We start from the raw sequence: 14,115 nt of genomic DNA on the forward strand, positions 1-14,115 counted from the left end.
GTCCAGGATTGGTGCACAAAGTAAAGGAGACCCTAGCAATCCTTATTCATTTTTTACACAGTTCTCTCTTTATATGTTCGGTGAGTAATTAGTGGGATTAGTAAGACATTTATTTGTTGATGAATTTGTTCAGTAGGTGGTGCTATGCCTGTAGTAAATAAATACTTTCATGTTGACTGGGAAATGTTTGTGATGTAAGCTGTGCATTATGTACGCAGGAACTCCACCCCATAGTTCATTTGTTTAGTGGCAGGCTTCAAGTAAGTTTCCATCCATTTCTTCCCCTTTTTTTTAATCTTTGTCTTGTCTTCATTTTCATGTTCCATCAAAAGTTTGTACATTTTTGTACTGTATATATTCCATTTCATTTCTAATGTAATAAATATATGTTAACTTAAATGTTAGAAATGTTTCAATAAGTATTCAGTAACATGGTACATGATACAGATATTTGCTCCACACAAACAAAAAATATTTCCACCTTAAAACTTGTTTCAGAATTGGATTGCTGAAAAAAAGAGCAGTTACAGTATGTGGATACCATCTCAGATAACATATTTGCATTTGTCATCTGACTTGTTCTCTCCCATTCATTCTGTTTAAAGTACCTGAAGAGAGAAAATGTCTGGGACAGGTGCGCAAAGTAAAAGGTAAAATTACGTTTTTTAAAAAGTATTTTTATGTGTGTGTGTGTGTGTGTGTGTGTGTGTGTGTGTGTGTGTAATACTTCTCTAATTGTACCTCTCCAACTAGGCACCAGATTTAAACTTTCCTAAAAAATAGTATGTACAAGTATGAGTAGGCTATTGTATGGGCTAATGGTGAATTTGATTAAGTCAGCATAAAACAGGTTATATTTCAACATATACTTCCAACAAAAAAATTAAATTGTAGGTTTGTAAAATGTTTGTATGTCAGTAAAGAAAGCAATATATACAGTATCTCACAAAAGTGAGTACACCCCTCACATTTTTGTAAATATTTGATTATACCTTTTCATGTGACAACACTGAAGAAATGACACTACAATGTAAAGTAGTGAGTGTACAGCTTGTGTAACAGTGTAAATGTGCTGTCCCCTCAAAATAACTCAACACACAGCCATTAATGTCTAATCCGCTGGCAACAAAAGTGAGTACACCCCTAAGTGAAAATGTACAAATTGGGCCCAAAGTGTCAATATTTTGATTTTATCAAATATTTACAAAAATGTGAGGGGTGTACTCACTTTTGTGAGATACTGTATGTAAGAGACCACTTTTCAGACAAAAAACAAAACAAAAAACAACATAATGAAGGCTGATGGGTTTTCATGCAGCAAAAGAAGTGTGACTTTGTTTAATATATTCATTTTTACTGCTCTTTATAGTATTTTTGTTTATATAGAAATGTTTAACTGAATTATTTTTGAGGGAGTCTTTGCTTTACAGCATTTATTTGCATGTTCCTAAGACAGAGGTGTCCAATCTTATCCAGAAAGGGCCGGTGTGGGTGCAGGCTTTCATTCCAATCAAGCAGAAGCCACACCTGAGTCTACTGAAAGCCAAGGTCACCTGATTAAACAGGTGGAATCAGGTGTGGCTCCTGCTTGATTGGAATGAACACCTACACCCATGCCTAAGACATCTGCACAATATTGTATAAGCCTATATTTTATTCTACATTTAAAGACTTTTGTCTAAGCTAGAGAAAATGGGGGGAAAGCAGTGCAGATGTACATAGCAAAACATTTATTTGTAACAATGAAAACATAACTGGAGCTTATAGTGGAGACAGAAGGTTATTTTTAAATGAAGATGTCTGTGTCATAATATGTAAGGAAATTAATAAGGCTGTGAGAGTAAATTTTGACACTGATGCAGGAAGTTGCTGGAAGTTTTTATCTTCCATTCGTGTTCATCATTACCATCTCAATTTTCTAAACTGATTCATTTATTGGTTGCTAACTAAAGATTTGTGGCATATAGAGAAGTGTATGAATTTGATATATTCTGTTATTCTGTTCTATTACACTACATTTAGGAACTAAACGTATGTGTGTGTGTGTGTGTGTGTGTGTGTGTGTGTGGTGCCCTACAATTCACTGATGTTGTCTCATGCAGAGTGTGTTCATGCTTCACATTCAGCGTTCACTCAAGCTCCACCACGACCGGGACCAGTATAAACCGGTTACTGATGAATGAAGGAATGAAGGAATAAACATTATAATATGCTTCACTTGTGTTTTTGGCCTCAACTTCCTTCAGCTGTATGAGACAGTGTCAACATCTAAAAGAGGGCAGAGGAACTAAACTGTAGATTTCACCTTGATCAAACATTTATAACTGCTGCTAGTGTCCAAGAATCTGTTGCTGTCTATGATGTTTTTAACATTTTATAACTTTTTTTAGCACCTTAAACATTATATTTTTACTAGATATATTCCGTCTGGTGAAATGAACAATTAAACTTCCCTTGAAGTCTGATGCTGCATCAAACTAGTTTTTAGCTCTTGTGTCAGAGTTACATGTACAGTATTGTGCAAAAATGTTAGGCATCCCATTTTTTTTTAGCACAAACTTTGTTATAGATTTTTTTATTTTATGACTTCTACATTATCGAGTCAGTACAAAAAACATTTTAGATTCCCAAACATTACTTTTCCAGCAAAAAATTAAATGTTACAGAAAAATGTTTGTATGTCAGTAAAGAAAGAAGCGTATTATGTAACAGACACTTTTCAGACAAAAAACATAATGAAGGCTGCTGGGCTTTGCTGCAAAAATAAGAAGAAGAAGTCAAAGTCTCCAGAAGAACCGTGTCTGGTTCTGCAAGATGCTCAATAAAACTTACAACTCATTTCCTTATAAAACTGCACTAACTGTACCACAGAATACTTTTTTTTTTTTCACACCAAATATTGACTTTGTTTCATTTACTAATGTTTACTGCTCTTTACAGTATTTTAAATTTTTTTTAGAAATATTTAATGTCATTATTTTGAAGGCATCTTTGCACTACAGCATTTCCTTGAATGTGCCTAAAACTTGCACTTGCACAGTACTGTAAATCATTCTGAGTCTTACATTTAAAAAAGTATATTATGTGCGTTTGATTGCCAGTAAAACTGATTCACCTATGGAGTACAAGATGGACCACAAGAGGCGAGGCATGGCACTCATCTTCAACCATGAAAATTTTAAAACCGAAAAAAAATTAACAAAACGCCGTGGCACAAATAAAGACAGAGACAACCTCAAAGAAAGGTGCACACTCACAAACATTCAAATAAATATGATAATTCTTAGAAAAAGCAATACTGACTAGATATCATTTCAGTCGTCCTGTAAGTCTCTGCTAATTCTGATATACTGACTAGATATCAGTTTTTTTCTGTGTACAAATCCCACAAAATCTAGTTTGTTTTCTATTAAATATTTAAAAATACATGTCCTGGCTGCCTATAAAAATACTATAGCTGTAAATCTCTAACTACTGTACATAAAATTACTTTCTTACAACTTTTGCTACTTTCAATATTTTATTTCAGATTTCAAGACTTAGGGTTTGAGGTGAATTGTCACAACGACAAAAGTAAGGCAGAGGTGCTAAAGGAAATACGTAAAGGTACAACCTTCGAAACTCAATGTTTTTGAGAACTGATTTGTTTACTGTAAATTGTGTTGTACAGTGTCAACATTATTAACTTTTTAAACTACAGCTGCCGCAGCCAACCACGCAGATGCTGACTGCTTCGTCTGCATTTTCCTAACTCATGGGAAAGAAGGGCAAATTTATGCCTATGATGATAAGACTAAGATTAAGGAAATAACAGATTCCTTCAGAGGAGATCAGTGCAAGAGCCTTGTAGGGAAGCCCAAGATCTTCATCTTCCAGGTGACCGTGATGTCATTTAACAACTCTACAGTTCCTTTAATACAGTTCAGTAAACCAGTAACAGATCAGTCATTTCATTACATGTAGGAAACTACAGATATAACTATAGAGATGTACACGTACATACTGTATGCCTGAACCTACAGGCGTGTGCTGGTGACAAATATGAAGATGCTGTGACTGGCATGATGGCAGGGGACAGTGATGATGAGGAAGAGGTGGAGGAAGCAGCTAACATCTACACCATCCCAGCAGGGGCAGACTTCCTCATGTGTTACTCTGTAGCAGAGGGTGAGTATGAAAAAAAAAGATGGGAATTCTGGCTCTTTTAAGTGAGTCATATCATTTGACTGACTCTTTTAGCTCCGAAATGTTTCCTTGCCATTTTTCTTTGAACACAGTGTGGGACATAATGAAGAACTCCAGCTATAATAAAAGATATATGAAATGAATATCAATGTGTTATGAAGGCTCAATGTAGGTACCCTTAAAATAAAGAACCAAAGGTACTGTTTAAAACTTGTAAAGTCTATGTAAGCTCAGTTTATTTATACATAGCCTTGTTTGTAATGTTTTGATCATATAGATTCATTGGCTGATCACATTTATACACTGATTTCAATGTCTTTTTCTGAATAGGATTCGTTTCCTTTCGCGACATCGAGTCTGGAACATTCTACATTCAGGATTTGTGTGAAACGCTGCAACAGTATGGCTCAACTATGGAGTTCACCGAGCTCCTAACACTGGTCAACCTGAAGGTTTCCCGACGTACCGCAGACAGTCAGGATTTCCGGAATAAAAAACAGATGCCCTGCTTCACCTCCATTCTGACGAAAAAACTCTACTTTAGGTCCAAGAAATAGTAAAGCACCCACTCAGTACATTACTTTTCACCATTACTCACTTAATGATCAATAAACATTATTGGTCTTATTAGTGTTTTTCCCCTAACATTTTACAAGGAAGGCATCAAAATGTTATATATATATATATATATATATATATATATATATATATATATATATATATATATATATATATATTTATGATATATCTAATTCTGACAACACTGAAGAGAATTACAATATTGACCCACTAAATCAGTTACAGCTACTTTTATAGAAAATTAGATTGAGAATTCAACAGCGTTGACTGGTATAAAAGCTAATAATGCACTGTGATTAGGTAGACATTATCCTTAGTTACATTACATCTGACTACTGCAAACCTGTATATTTAAACATTCTTTCATTATGTTCTAATTATAGACAATTCATTGTAATCATTAATGAATGTTGTTCAACATGTTCAGGATTAGATCTGTCAATCCTATGTTCATAGGTTTGTGTTGCAAAGCAAGTAATTGCTTTCATTTTCTCTTGTACTGTAATAAAGTTTCTTAGGGTTTGTTTTACAGCCACAGCTAAAGACGCTGATTCACATTTATGTGATTTGCTGGTGAATCAAAGATTAAAGTCTTTTGACATCCAGAGTAAATAAAAGAGAATTTCCTGTAAGAGGTTGTCATTTTATATACATAATTTATATTATATACATAATTTTGGTATTTATATTCATTAATCATTATAATTGCGTGTATAAATCTTTGTAAGTTAAGTCATAACCTCTACTTATACTTCAGAAAACTCTAATGTGTTATGTTATTCTTTGATAACTTATAATACTGTTGTAATACAAGTGTGACTATTCATGTTAATGCCACACACTGTACTACATAACCTTTGTAACTTGTACTGACCTATTTCTTAAGAACTATAAACCATTATGTGTGTCAAGTAAAGTGAATGATACATGAAATTATTCCTCATTGTTTTTAAGTTGTAAAATGCTATTACATGATAAAAGTTCTAAGTTTATCAGGTATACAAAAATCCTAGGACTTATTTACAGAAGGCTTTCCATATTATGAAAATGAACTCAAAATTTCAGTGGAAGGAGATAAATGTTCAGAATTGTAAACTGTTTCAGAATTAATCACTGACTGAGTCAACAAAATCTCACAGTTCTTGAGAACTTATAGCACCACCATTAAGCCGATCGGGCTTATCTCCCGAGTAGAAGCATGGACTACTATATAGTGACACTACATAGTGATACTACATAGTGACTACAAGTCTCATGTCTGTAGCACCTACTGTTCGACTGCATGATCATCCAAAACATTCCCCCACTCATTTTTGAATGGTTGCTACATGGAATGCCCTTTCAAAAAGCTGTATACAAATACCCATTTCCATGACCAGACCAAACAATATGACATTGATTACGTTTCAACATCTCAAAAACTGCGGGATTAATTAATGGACAGAATTTTGGAAGAGAAGAAAAAAGAATAACTAGAAAAGTGCACTTCCTAAAGAAAATGCACAGATTGCACAGCTTGAGCAACTTCCTGGTGTGTTTCTGGGGTACTGTCAGGTGATTGCTATGGTATCACAGGCTGCTGCTAGGATGTTTCAACTCAATCCATCTTACAGTTCCTAAGATAAAGGCACTTGAACTTAACATAGCTGATAAGGATGCCCACACCCCAACTTTAGCAGACAGCCTCAGAATCTAGTTCTGAATACGCCTTTCAAGTTTTGTGTGAATCCGCCTCACAATAACTCATGGGCAGCCATTGGCCATATTCTTTAAATCCTAGGAATGGTTGGCAAAGGTTGAGTTCGCATAATGAAATTATTTGAAATTTGAAGGGGCAAGACTGAATGGACCAAAAGGGAAACTTTTGTGGCAAATTAATCAGTAGAAACAAGAATCTTCAATCTTCATCTAATTTTACACAAGATATGCTTCTTCATAATTAAAAAATAGAATAAAAGAAAAAACTATTAATATCATCCCCAATTAGTTTAATTTTCACTTGTATTGTGATGATGCGAAGGTTTCTGAGCATACACTGCACGCACGCGCACACACACACACACACACACACACACACACACAGATCTTATCTGTTATCAGTTCTTATCAGTTAGAAGTGAAAAGTCATCATTAAATCATTAATGATTTACTACAGTTACATCACACCAAAGCTTGTGTGCAAATAGCTTTCATTTTTACTTACATACAACAGCTCACAGAATTCAGTGGTTTAAAAGAAAAATCTGGTAGTTTTAAGAAATATGTATTATTTATATTCCTTATATCATGTCTGGATCGTTCTACATTCAGGATTTATGTGAAACATTACAGCATCATGGCTCAACTATGGAGTTCACTGAGCTCCTAACACTGGTCAACCTGAAGGTTTCCCAACGCAACATCAACCTGAGAAGTGGACAAATGCACAAAAAACAGATGCCTCTACTTTAGGTCCAAGAAATAGTAAATCACCCAGGCCCAGTGTATTACAATTCACTATTACTCACTTACCAATATATATATATATATATATATATATATATATATATATATATATATATATATATATATATATACACATATATATATATATATATATACACATCATGTCCTGTAATGGACTTCTGTCCAATCCAGTGTGAATTCTCTGGTGTTCCCAGGATAGACTCTGGATTCACCGTGACCCTGAACAGAATAAAGCAGTTACTAAAAATGACTGAATGAATATATCTTCATTAAAATATACATAAGACATAATATAACTCCAAGACCGAGGCACTGTGCTGTCCAAATCGACTCGCAAATGCAACAAGCCAGTAAGTCATGTGCAAGTAGAAAAAATAATAGTTAATAGATATCTTATTAAGCACTGTTATAATTTACTTAAGTACATTATTAGTGACCACAGCAAACATGCAAATTCACACGTCATTTTCAATTATTATAATATAATAGACATTTAAAGGAAATCATTACTGAATGTTATTCAACAAGTTACACAAGATTAGATCACTCAGGTATCGTGGGGCGTGTTTATTCTCGCTTTGCATAGGTGGCAGTTACTTTCATTTTCATTGTGCAAAGGTTTCTGAGCATACAATGTGTACACACACACACACACACACACACACACACACACACACACACACACACACACACACACACACACACACACACCCTATGGAACATGAGCTGGAATTCTTGAAGTTAGCTAATAAACAGCTTGGTCACTTAGTAAAAAAACAAAACAAAAAAACACCAACTAAGAAACAACAGATACTCAGTGGTTTAAAATAAATATCTGGTAGTTTTAAGAAATATGTATTAATTATAATCCTTATTGGTGAAATGACACTGATATTTACTGGTGGACCAAAGCGCAAGGTATCTTGAAATACAGAGTGAAATGAAAATTTCCTGTATATTCTCATCATGTTCCTGATTTCACTATCGTTCTTATTTACTCTCTGATATTAGTCACTTCAGGTTTTTCCATAATTTATCATTTTTATACATTTTTTAAATTTTATCTTTTATTTTCATAAATCATTACAACTGCGAATATATTTCTTTGTAAATTGTGAGAAGTATAAACTCTATGGATTCCAACTGGTTCCCTAAAGAATTGAATTTATTGCAGACTTGACTGTGATGTTTAATTTAGTACCTTTGAATTTATTGGCTTGTGTTAAGGTTTCATATTTAAATACTGAATCATTGTTTTCATTTCATCCAAATTAAAAGAAATGTTTGCTCAGGCAAAAAAAATTGCCATTGTAACAGTGACATTAATTCACTCCAAAAAGAATTATACAGAGTGAAAATATTATCAAGAACTGACCGATTTACTAATAACTAGTTAAAGGTAAAACTACCTCTTTTACCATTTTTAAATAAGCTGTGTTTAATACAGTTATTATTAGTGAGTTATTAGTGGGTGAATGTCCAGGATTGGTGCACAAAGTAAAGGAGACCCTAGTAATCCTTATTTGTTTTTTTACACAGTTCTCTCTTTATATGTTCGGTGAGTAATTAGTGGGATTAGTAAGACATTTATTTGTTGATGAATTTGTTCAGTAGGTGGTGCTATGCCTGTAGTAAATAAATTCTTTCATGGTGACCGGGAAATGTTTGTGATGTAAGCCGTGCATTATGTACGCAGGAACTCCACCCCATAGTTCATTTGTTTAGTGGCAGGCTTCAAGTAAGTTTCCATCCATTTCTTCCCCTTTTTTATCTTTGTCTTGTCTTCATTTTCACGTTTCATCAAAAGTTTGTACATTTTTGTACTGTATATATTCCATTTCATTTCTTATGTAATAAATATATGTTAACTTAAATGTTAGAAATGTTTCAATAAGTGTTCAGTAACATGGTACATGATACAGATATTTGCTCCACACAAACAAAAAATATTTCCACCTTAAAACTTGTTTCAGAAGTGGATTGCTGAAAAAAAGAGCAGTTACAGTATGTGGATACCATCTCAGATAACATATTTGCATTTGTCATCTGATTTGTTCTCTCCCATTCATTCTGTTTAAAGTACCTGAAGAGAGAAAATGTCTGGGACAGGTGCGCAAAGTAAAAGGTAAAATTACGTTTTTTAAAAAGTATTTTTATGTGTGTGTGTGTGTGTGTGTGTGTGTGTGTGTAAAACTATGTTTAAAAAAAAAAGTATTTTTATGTATTTTAAGTATTTTTATGTGTGTGTGTGTGTGTGTGTGTGTGTGTGTGTGTGTGTGTGTGTGTGTGATACTTATCTAATTGTACCTCTCCAACTAGACACTAGATGTACACTTTCCTACAAAATATTATGTACAAGTATGATTAGGCTATTGTCTGGGCTACTGTGGTGAATGTGATTATATACATGATTTTAGTTTACATATACAGTACTGTGCAAAAGCCTTAGGCACCCTTATTTTTGGTAAAAAAAAATTTTGTTACAGATGTTTATTTTATGACTTCTGCATTATTATCAGCATAAAACAGGATATATTTCAAAACATTGCCTTTCCAACAAAAAAAATGTAATTGTATGTTTGTATGTCAGCAAAGAAAGCAATATATATGTAAGAGACCACTTTTCAAAACAAAAAAAATTAAAAAATTTCTACATTAAAAAAATGTAGAAATATTTAATTGCAGTATTTTGAAGGCATCTTTTCTCTACAGCATTTCCTTGAATGTGCCTAAAACTTGCACTTGCACAGTACTGTAAATCATTCTGAGTCTTACATTTAAAAAAGTATATTATGTGCTTTTGATTGCCAGTAAAACTGATTCACCAATGGAGTACAAGATGGACCACAAGAGGCGAGGCATGGCACTCATCTTCAACCATGAAAATTTTCACAGTTTAAAGGAACGCCGCGGCACAAATAAAGACAGAGACAAGCTCACAGAAAGGTGCACACTCACAAACATTCAAACAAATAGGATCATTTTTAGAAAAAGCAATACTGACTAGATATCATTTCAGTCATCATGTAAGTCTCTGCTAATTCTGATATACTGACTAGATATCAGTTTTTTTCTGTGTACAAATCCCACAAAATCTATTTTTTTTTCTATTAAATATTTTAAAATACATGTCCTGGCTGCCTATAAAAATACTATAGCTGTAAATCTCTAACTACTGTACATAAAATTACTTTCTTACAACTTTTGCTACTTTCAATTTTTTGAATTTCAGATTTCAAGGCTTAGGGTTTGAAGTGAATTGTCACAATGACAAAAGTAAGGCAGAGGTGCTAGAGGAAATACGTAAAGGTACAACCTTCGAAATTCAATGTTTTTGAGAACTGATTTGTTTACTGTAAATTGTGTTGTACAGTGTCAACATTATTAACTTTTTAAACTACAGCTGCCGCAGCCAACCACGCAGATGACGACTGCTTCGTCTGCATTTTCCTAACTCATGGGGAAGAAGGGCAAATTAATGCCTATGATGATAAGATTGAGATTAAGAAAATAACCGATCACTTCAGAGGAGATCAGTGCAAGAGCCTTGTAGGGAAGCCCAAGATCTTCATCTTCCAGGTGACCATGATGTCATTTAACAACTCTACAGTTCCTTTAATACAGTTCAGTAAACCAGTAACAGATCAGTCATTTCATTACATGTAGGAAACTACAGATATAACTATAGAGATGTACACGTACATACTGTATGCCTGAACCTACAGGCGTGTGCTGGTGACAAATATGAAGATGCTGTGACTGGCATGATGGCAGGGGACAGTGATGATGAGGAAGAGGTGGAGGAAGCAGCTAACATCTACACCATCCCAGCAGGGGCAGACTTCCTCATGTGTTACTCTGTAGCAGAGGGTGAGTATGAAAGAGATGAATGAAAAGTGTGAATCCCACACATCTTATCTATCGAAAGAAGTGTAGTTACTACATTTACCTTATATAACACCATCAGATTGGATGAACCAAAGTGGTGCTAGTCCAGTTATATTTAAATCAATTATTATGAAGCAAATTTGTGAACTCTCATGTTCCTCAGCTCAATTAAGGACTATAAACCGTGTGACATAACCGCTCACACGATCACTACACCTGATTAGAAATATGTATGTGTTTCAACTGTTCATAAACACACATTCACTATACTGTATAAAAGGCAGCCGTTCAACAGTAACATTACTGACGCTTATTTACCTTGGGCCTAGTAGGGCTGTAACTGAATATGAATAAATTATTCAAAATGATCAGACTACCGGTATGTGTTTAAATGGACACGTCTGAAGGTGTACTATGTGTTTATTTAGTAAAGCTGCCAGAAAGGTTAACAGGACATCAGGTTGAGACATGTGGGCATGAGCAAGCAGTCAGATATGAAGCTCATGGGACAAAGAAACATGAACAATGTTGATTCATTCACCCTTAGTAACTGCCTAGTCAGGGCCACAGTGATTTCAATTAGGCTACTAGTCTGTTTATATTTTGGAAAATAGAACCAGCGAAATTTGCTAGAAAAAATCACAGGAAAAATAATAACTACATTACCAGGATTTAAAAAAAAAAAAAAAAACAGTCCTGCGCTCATATCTAGTTGAGACCAATTTTGAACTTGAGTGATGTAGCTGAGTTTGAGGAACTGTCAGACCTAGAATATACTGACACTGCTGACATTTTTACCTTGTGATAAAACAAAAAGGTCTATATTTCAAAAAAAGAAAAAAGAATGAAAACCCTTTCCAATATACAGATACAGATATGGATTTGTGAATCACTAAGAGATATGCATACAGATACAGTCTGCATTATATCCTAGTGTCTAGGTTTCACCTGACCCTTTGCCTCTATAAAGTTTTGATTATTGCTCTTTGTTTGCCTTTGGATTCTTTAATAAGCCTCTACATGCATCCAACCACATCACACACACTGTAATACACAACTTCTACCATTTCTCTTATTTAAAACGTTCATATCACCTCAATGAATCATTTTTATTTCCTTAAAAATTCAGCAGTACTCCTTAAAAGTACAGCAGTTGCAACAATTCTCTTTTCTATGTAGAAATGTGTATATCATTTATATCATCTATTTTCAGTTTATATCATATAGATTTATTGGCTGGTTACATTTAAACACTAATTTAATTTTTTCCTCTGAATAGGATTCTATTCATTCCGTGATCCGAATTCTGGATCATTCTACATTCAGGATTTGTGTGAAACGCTGCAACAGTATGGCTCAACTATGGAGTTCACCGAGCTCCTAACACTGGTCAACCTGAAAGTTTCCCGACGTACCGCAAGCGGTCAGAATTTTAAGAATAAAAAACAAATGCCCTGCTTCACCTCCATGCTGACTAAAAAACTCTACTTTAGGTCCAAGAAATAGTAAAGCACCCACTCAATACATTACTTTTCACCATTACTCACTTAATGATCAATAAACATTATTGGGCTTATTAGTGTTTTTTCCCCTAACATTTTACAAGGAAGGTATCAAAATTGTATATATATATATATATATATATATATATATATATATATATATATATATATATATATATATATATAATTCTGACAACACTTAAGAGAATTACAATATTGACCCACTAAATAAGTTACAGCTACTTTTATAGAAAATTAGATTTGAGAATTCAACAGCGTTGACTGGTATAAAAAGCTAATAATGCACTGTGATTAGATAGACATTATCCTTAGTAACCTAATTACATCTGACTACTGCAAACCTGTATATTTAAACATTCTTTCATTATGTTCTAATTATAGACAATTAATTGTAATCATTAATGAATGTTGTTCAACATGTTCAGGATTAGATCTGTCAATCCTATGTTCATAGATTTTGCAAAGCAAGTAATTGCTTTCATTTTCTCTTGTACTGTAATAAAGTTTCTTAGGGTTTGTTTTACAGACACAGCTAAAGACGCTGATTCACATTTATACGATTTGCTGGTGAATCAAAGATTAAAGTCTTTTGACATCCAGAGTAAAAAAAGAGAATTTCCTGTAAGAGGTTGTCATTTTATATACATAATTTATATTATATACATAATTTTGGTATTTATATTCATTAATCATTATAATTGTGTGTATAAATCTTTGTAAGTTAAGTCTTAAACTCTATTTATACGTCAGAAAACTCTAATGTGTTTGTTATAAGATATCAAGGAATAACATCAGTTGTAATGCAAGTGTAACTATTCATTCTAATGCCACACACTGTACTACACAACATTTGTTACTTGTAATGACATATTTCTTATGCGGTTAGCACGTTCGTCTCACACCTCCAGGGTCGGGGGTTCGATTCCAATGGTGGCGTGCGGAGTTTGCATGTTCTCCCCATGCCCGAAGACTGGTAGGTTGATTGGCATGTCCAAAGTGTCCGTAGTGTATGAATGGGTGTGTGATTGTATATGTGACTGTGCCCTGCAATGGATTGGCACCCTGTCCAGGGTGTACCCTGCCTTGTGCCCGATGCTCCCTGGGATAGGCTCCAGGTTCCCCGTGACCCTGAAGGAAGGATAAGCGGTATAGAAGATGGATGGATGGATGGAAGTTCTAAGTTTATCAGGTATACCTAGGACTTATTCACAAAAGGTTTTCCATATTATGAAAATGAACTCAAAGTTTCTGTGGAAGGAGATAAATGTTCAGAATTGTAAACGGTTTCAGAATTAATCACTGACTGAGTCAACAAAATCTCAGTTCTTGAGAACCTATAGCACCAACATTAAGCCAATCAGGTTCATCTCTCTTGCCGGAGTAGAATTAGGGAGTACAACATAGAATACTACATAGTTTCATGTCTGTAGCACCAACTGTTGGCCTGCATGACCATCCAAAACATTCCCCCACT

General features: G+C 34.1%; 2 protein-coding genes across 2 annotated transcripts; both read left to right on the forward strand.

The window, feature by feature from the left end:
- Nucleotides 1-4,874, forward strand: LOC128606016 (caspase-6-like). Its single transcript, XM_053621963.1, has 7 exons — nucleotides 1-260; nucleotides 606-650; nucleotides 3,102-3,245; nucleotides 3,530-3,606; nucleotides 3,701-3,876; nucleotides 4,023-4,167; nucleotides 4,516-4,874. Exons 2-7 carry the CDS (start codon nucleotides 622-624, stop codon nucleotides 4,740-4,742), a joined length of 798 nt encoding a protein of 265 aa, XP_053477938.1. The 5' UTR covers nucleotides 1-260; nucleotides 606-621; the 3' UTR covers nucleotides 4,743-4,874.
- Nucleotides 4,875-8,751: 3,877 nt separating this feature from the next.
- On the forward strand, nucleotides 8,752-12,742 carry LOC128606020 (caspase-6-like). Its single transcript, XM_053621966.1, has 7 exons — nucleotides 8,752-8,968; nucleotides 9,311-9,355; nucleotides 10,042-10,176; nucleotides 10,463-10,539; nucleotides 10,634-10,809; nucleotides 10,956-11,100; nucleotides 12,398-12,742. Exons 2-7 carry the CDS (start codon nucleotides 9,327-9,329, stop codon nucleotides 12,622-12,624), a joined length of 789 nt encoding a protein of 262 aa, XP_053477941.1. The 5' UTR covers nucleotides 8,752-8,968; nucleotides 9,311-9,326; the 3' UTR covers nucleotides 12,625-12,742.
- The last annotated feature ends 1,373 nt before the right edge of the window (nucleotides 12,743-14,115 follow it).

The sequence above is a fragment of the Ictalurus furcatus genome, chromosome 3 (assembly GCF_023375685.1).
Source record: "Ictalurus furcatus strain D&B chromosome 3, Billie_1.0, whole genome shotgun sequence".
NCBI classification, from domain to species: domain Eukaryota; kingdom Metazoa; phylum Chordata; class Actinopteri; order Siluriformes; family Ictaluridae; genus Ictalurus; species Ictalurus furcatus.

Coding starts and splice junctions, on each gene's coding strand:
- LOC128606016 (XM_053621963.1), top strand. CDS start 622: ATGTCTGGGACAGGTGCGCAAAGTAAAAG. Junction 651..3,101: donor ACAGGTGCGCAAAGTAAAAG/GTAAAATTACGT, acceptor TTTGATTGCCAG/TAAAACTGATTCACCTATGG. Junction 3,246..3,529: donor AGAGACAACCTCAAAGAAAG/GTGCACACTCAC, acceptor ATTTTATTTCAG/ATTTCAAGACTTAGGGTTTG.
- LOC128606020 (XM_053621966.1), top strand. CDS start 9,327: ATGTCTGGGACAGGTGCGCAAAGTAAAAG. Junction 10,540..10,633: donor GCTAGAGGAAATACGTAAAG/GTACAACCTTCG, acceptor TTTAAACTACAG/CTGCCGCAGCCAACCACGCA. Junction 10,810..10,955: donor CCAAGATCTTCATCTTCCAG/GTGACCATGATG, acceptor CTGAACCTACAG/GCGTGTGCTGGTGACAAATA.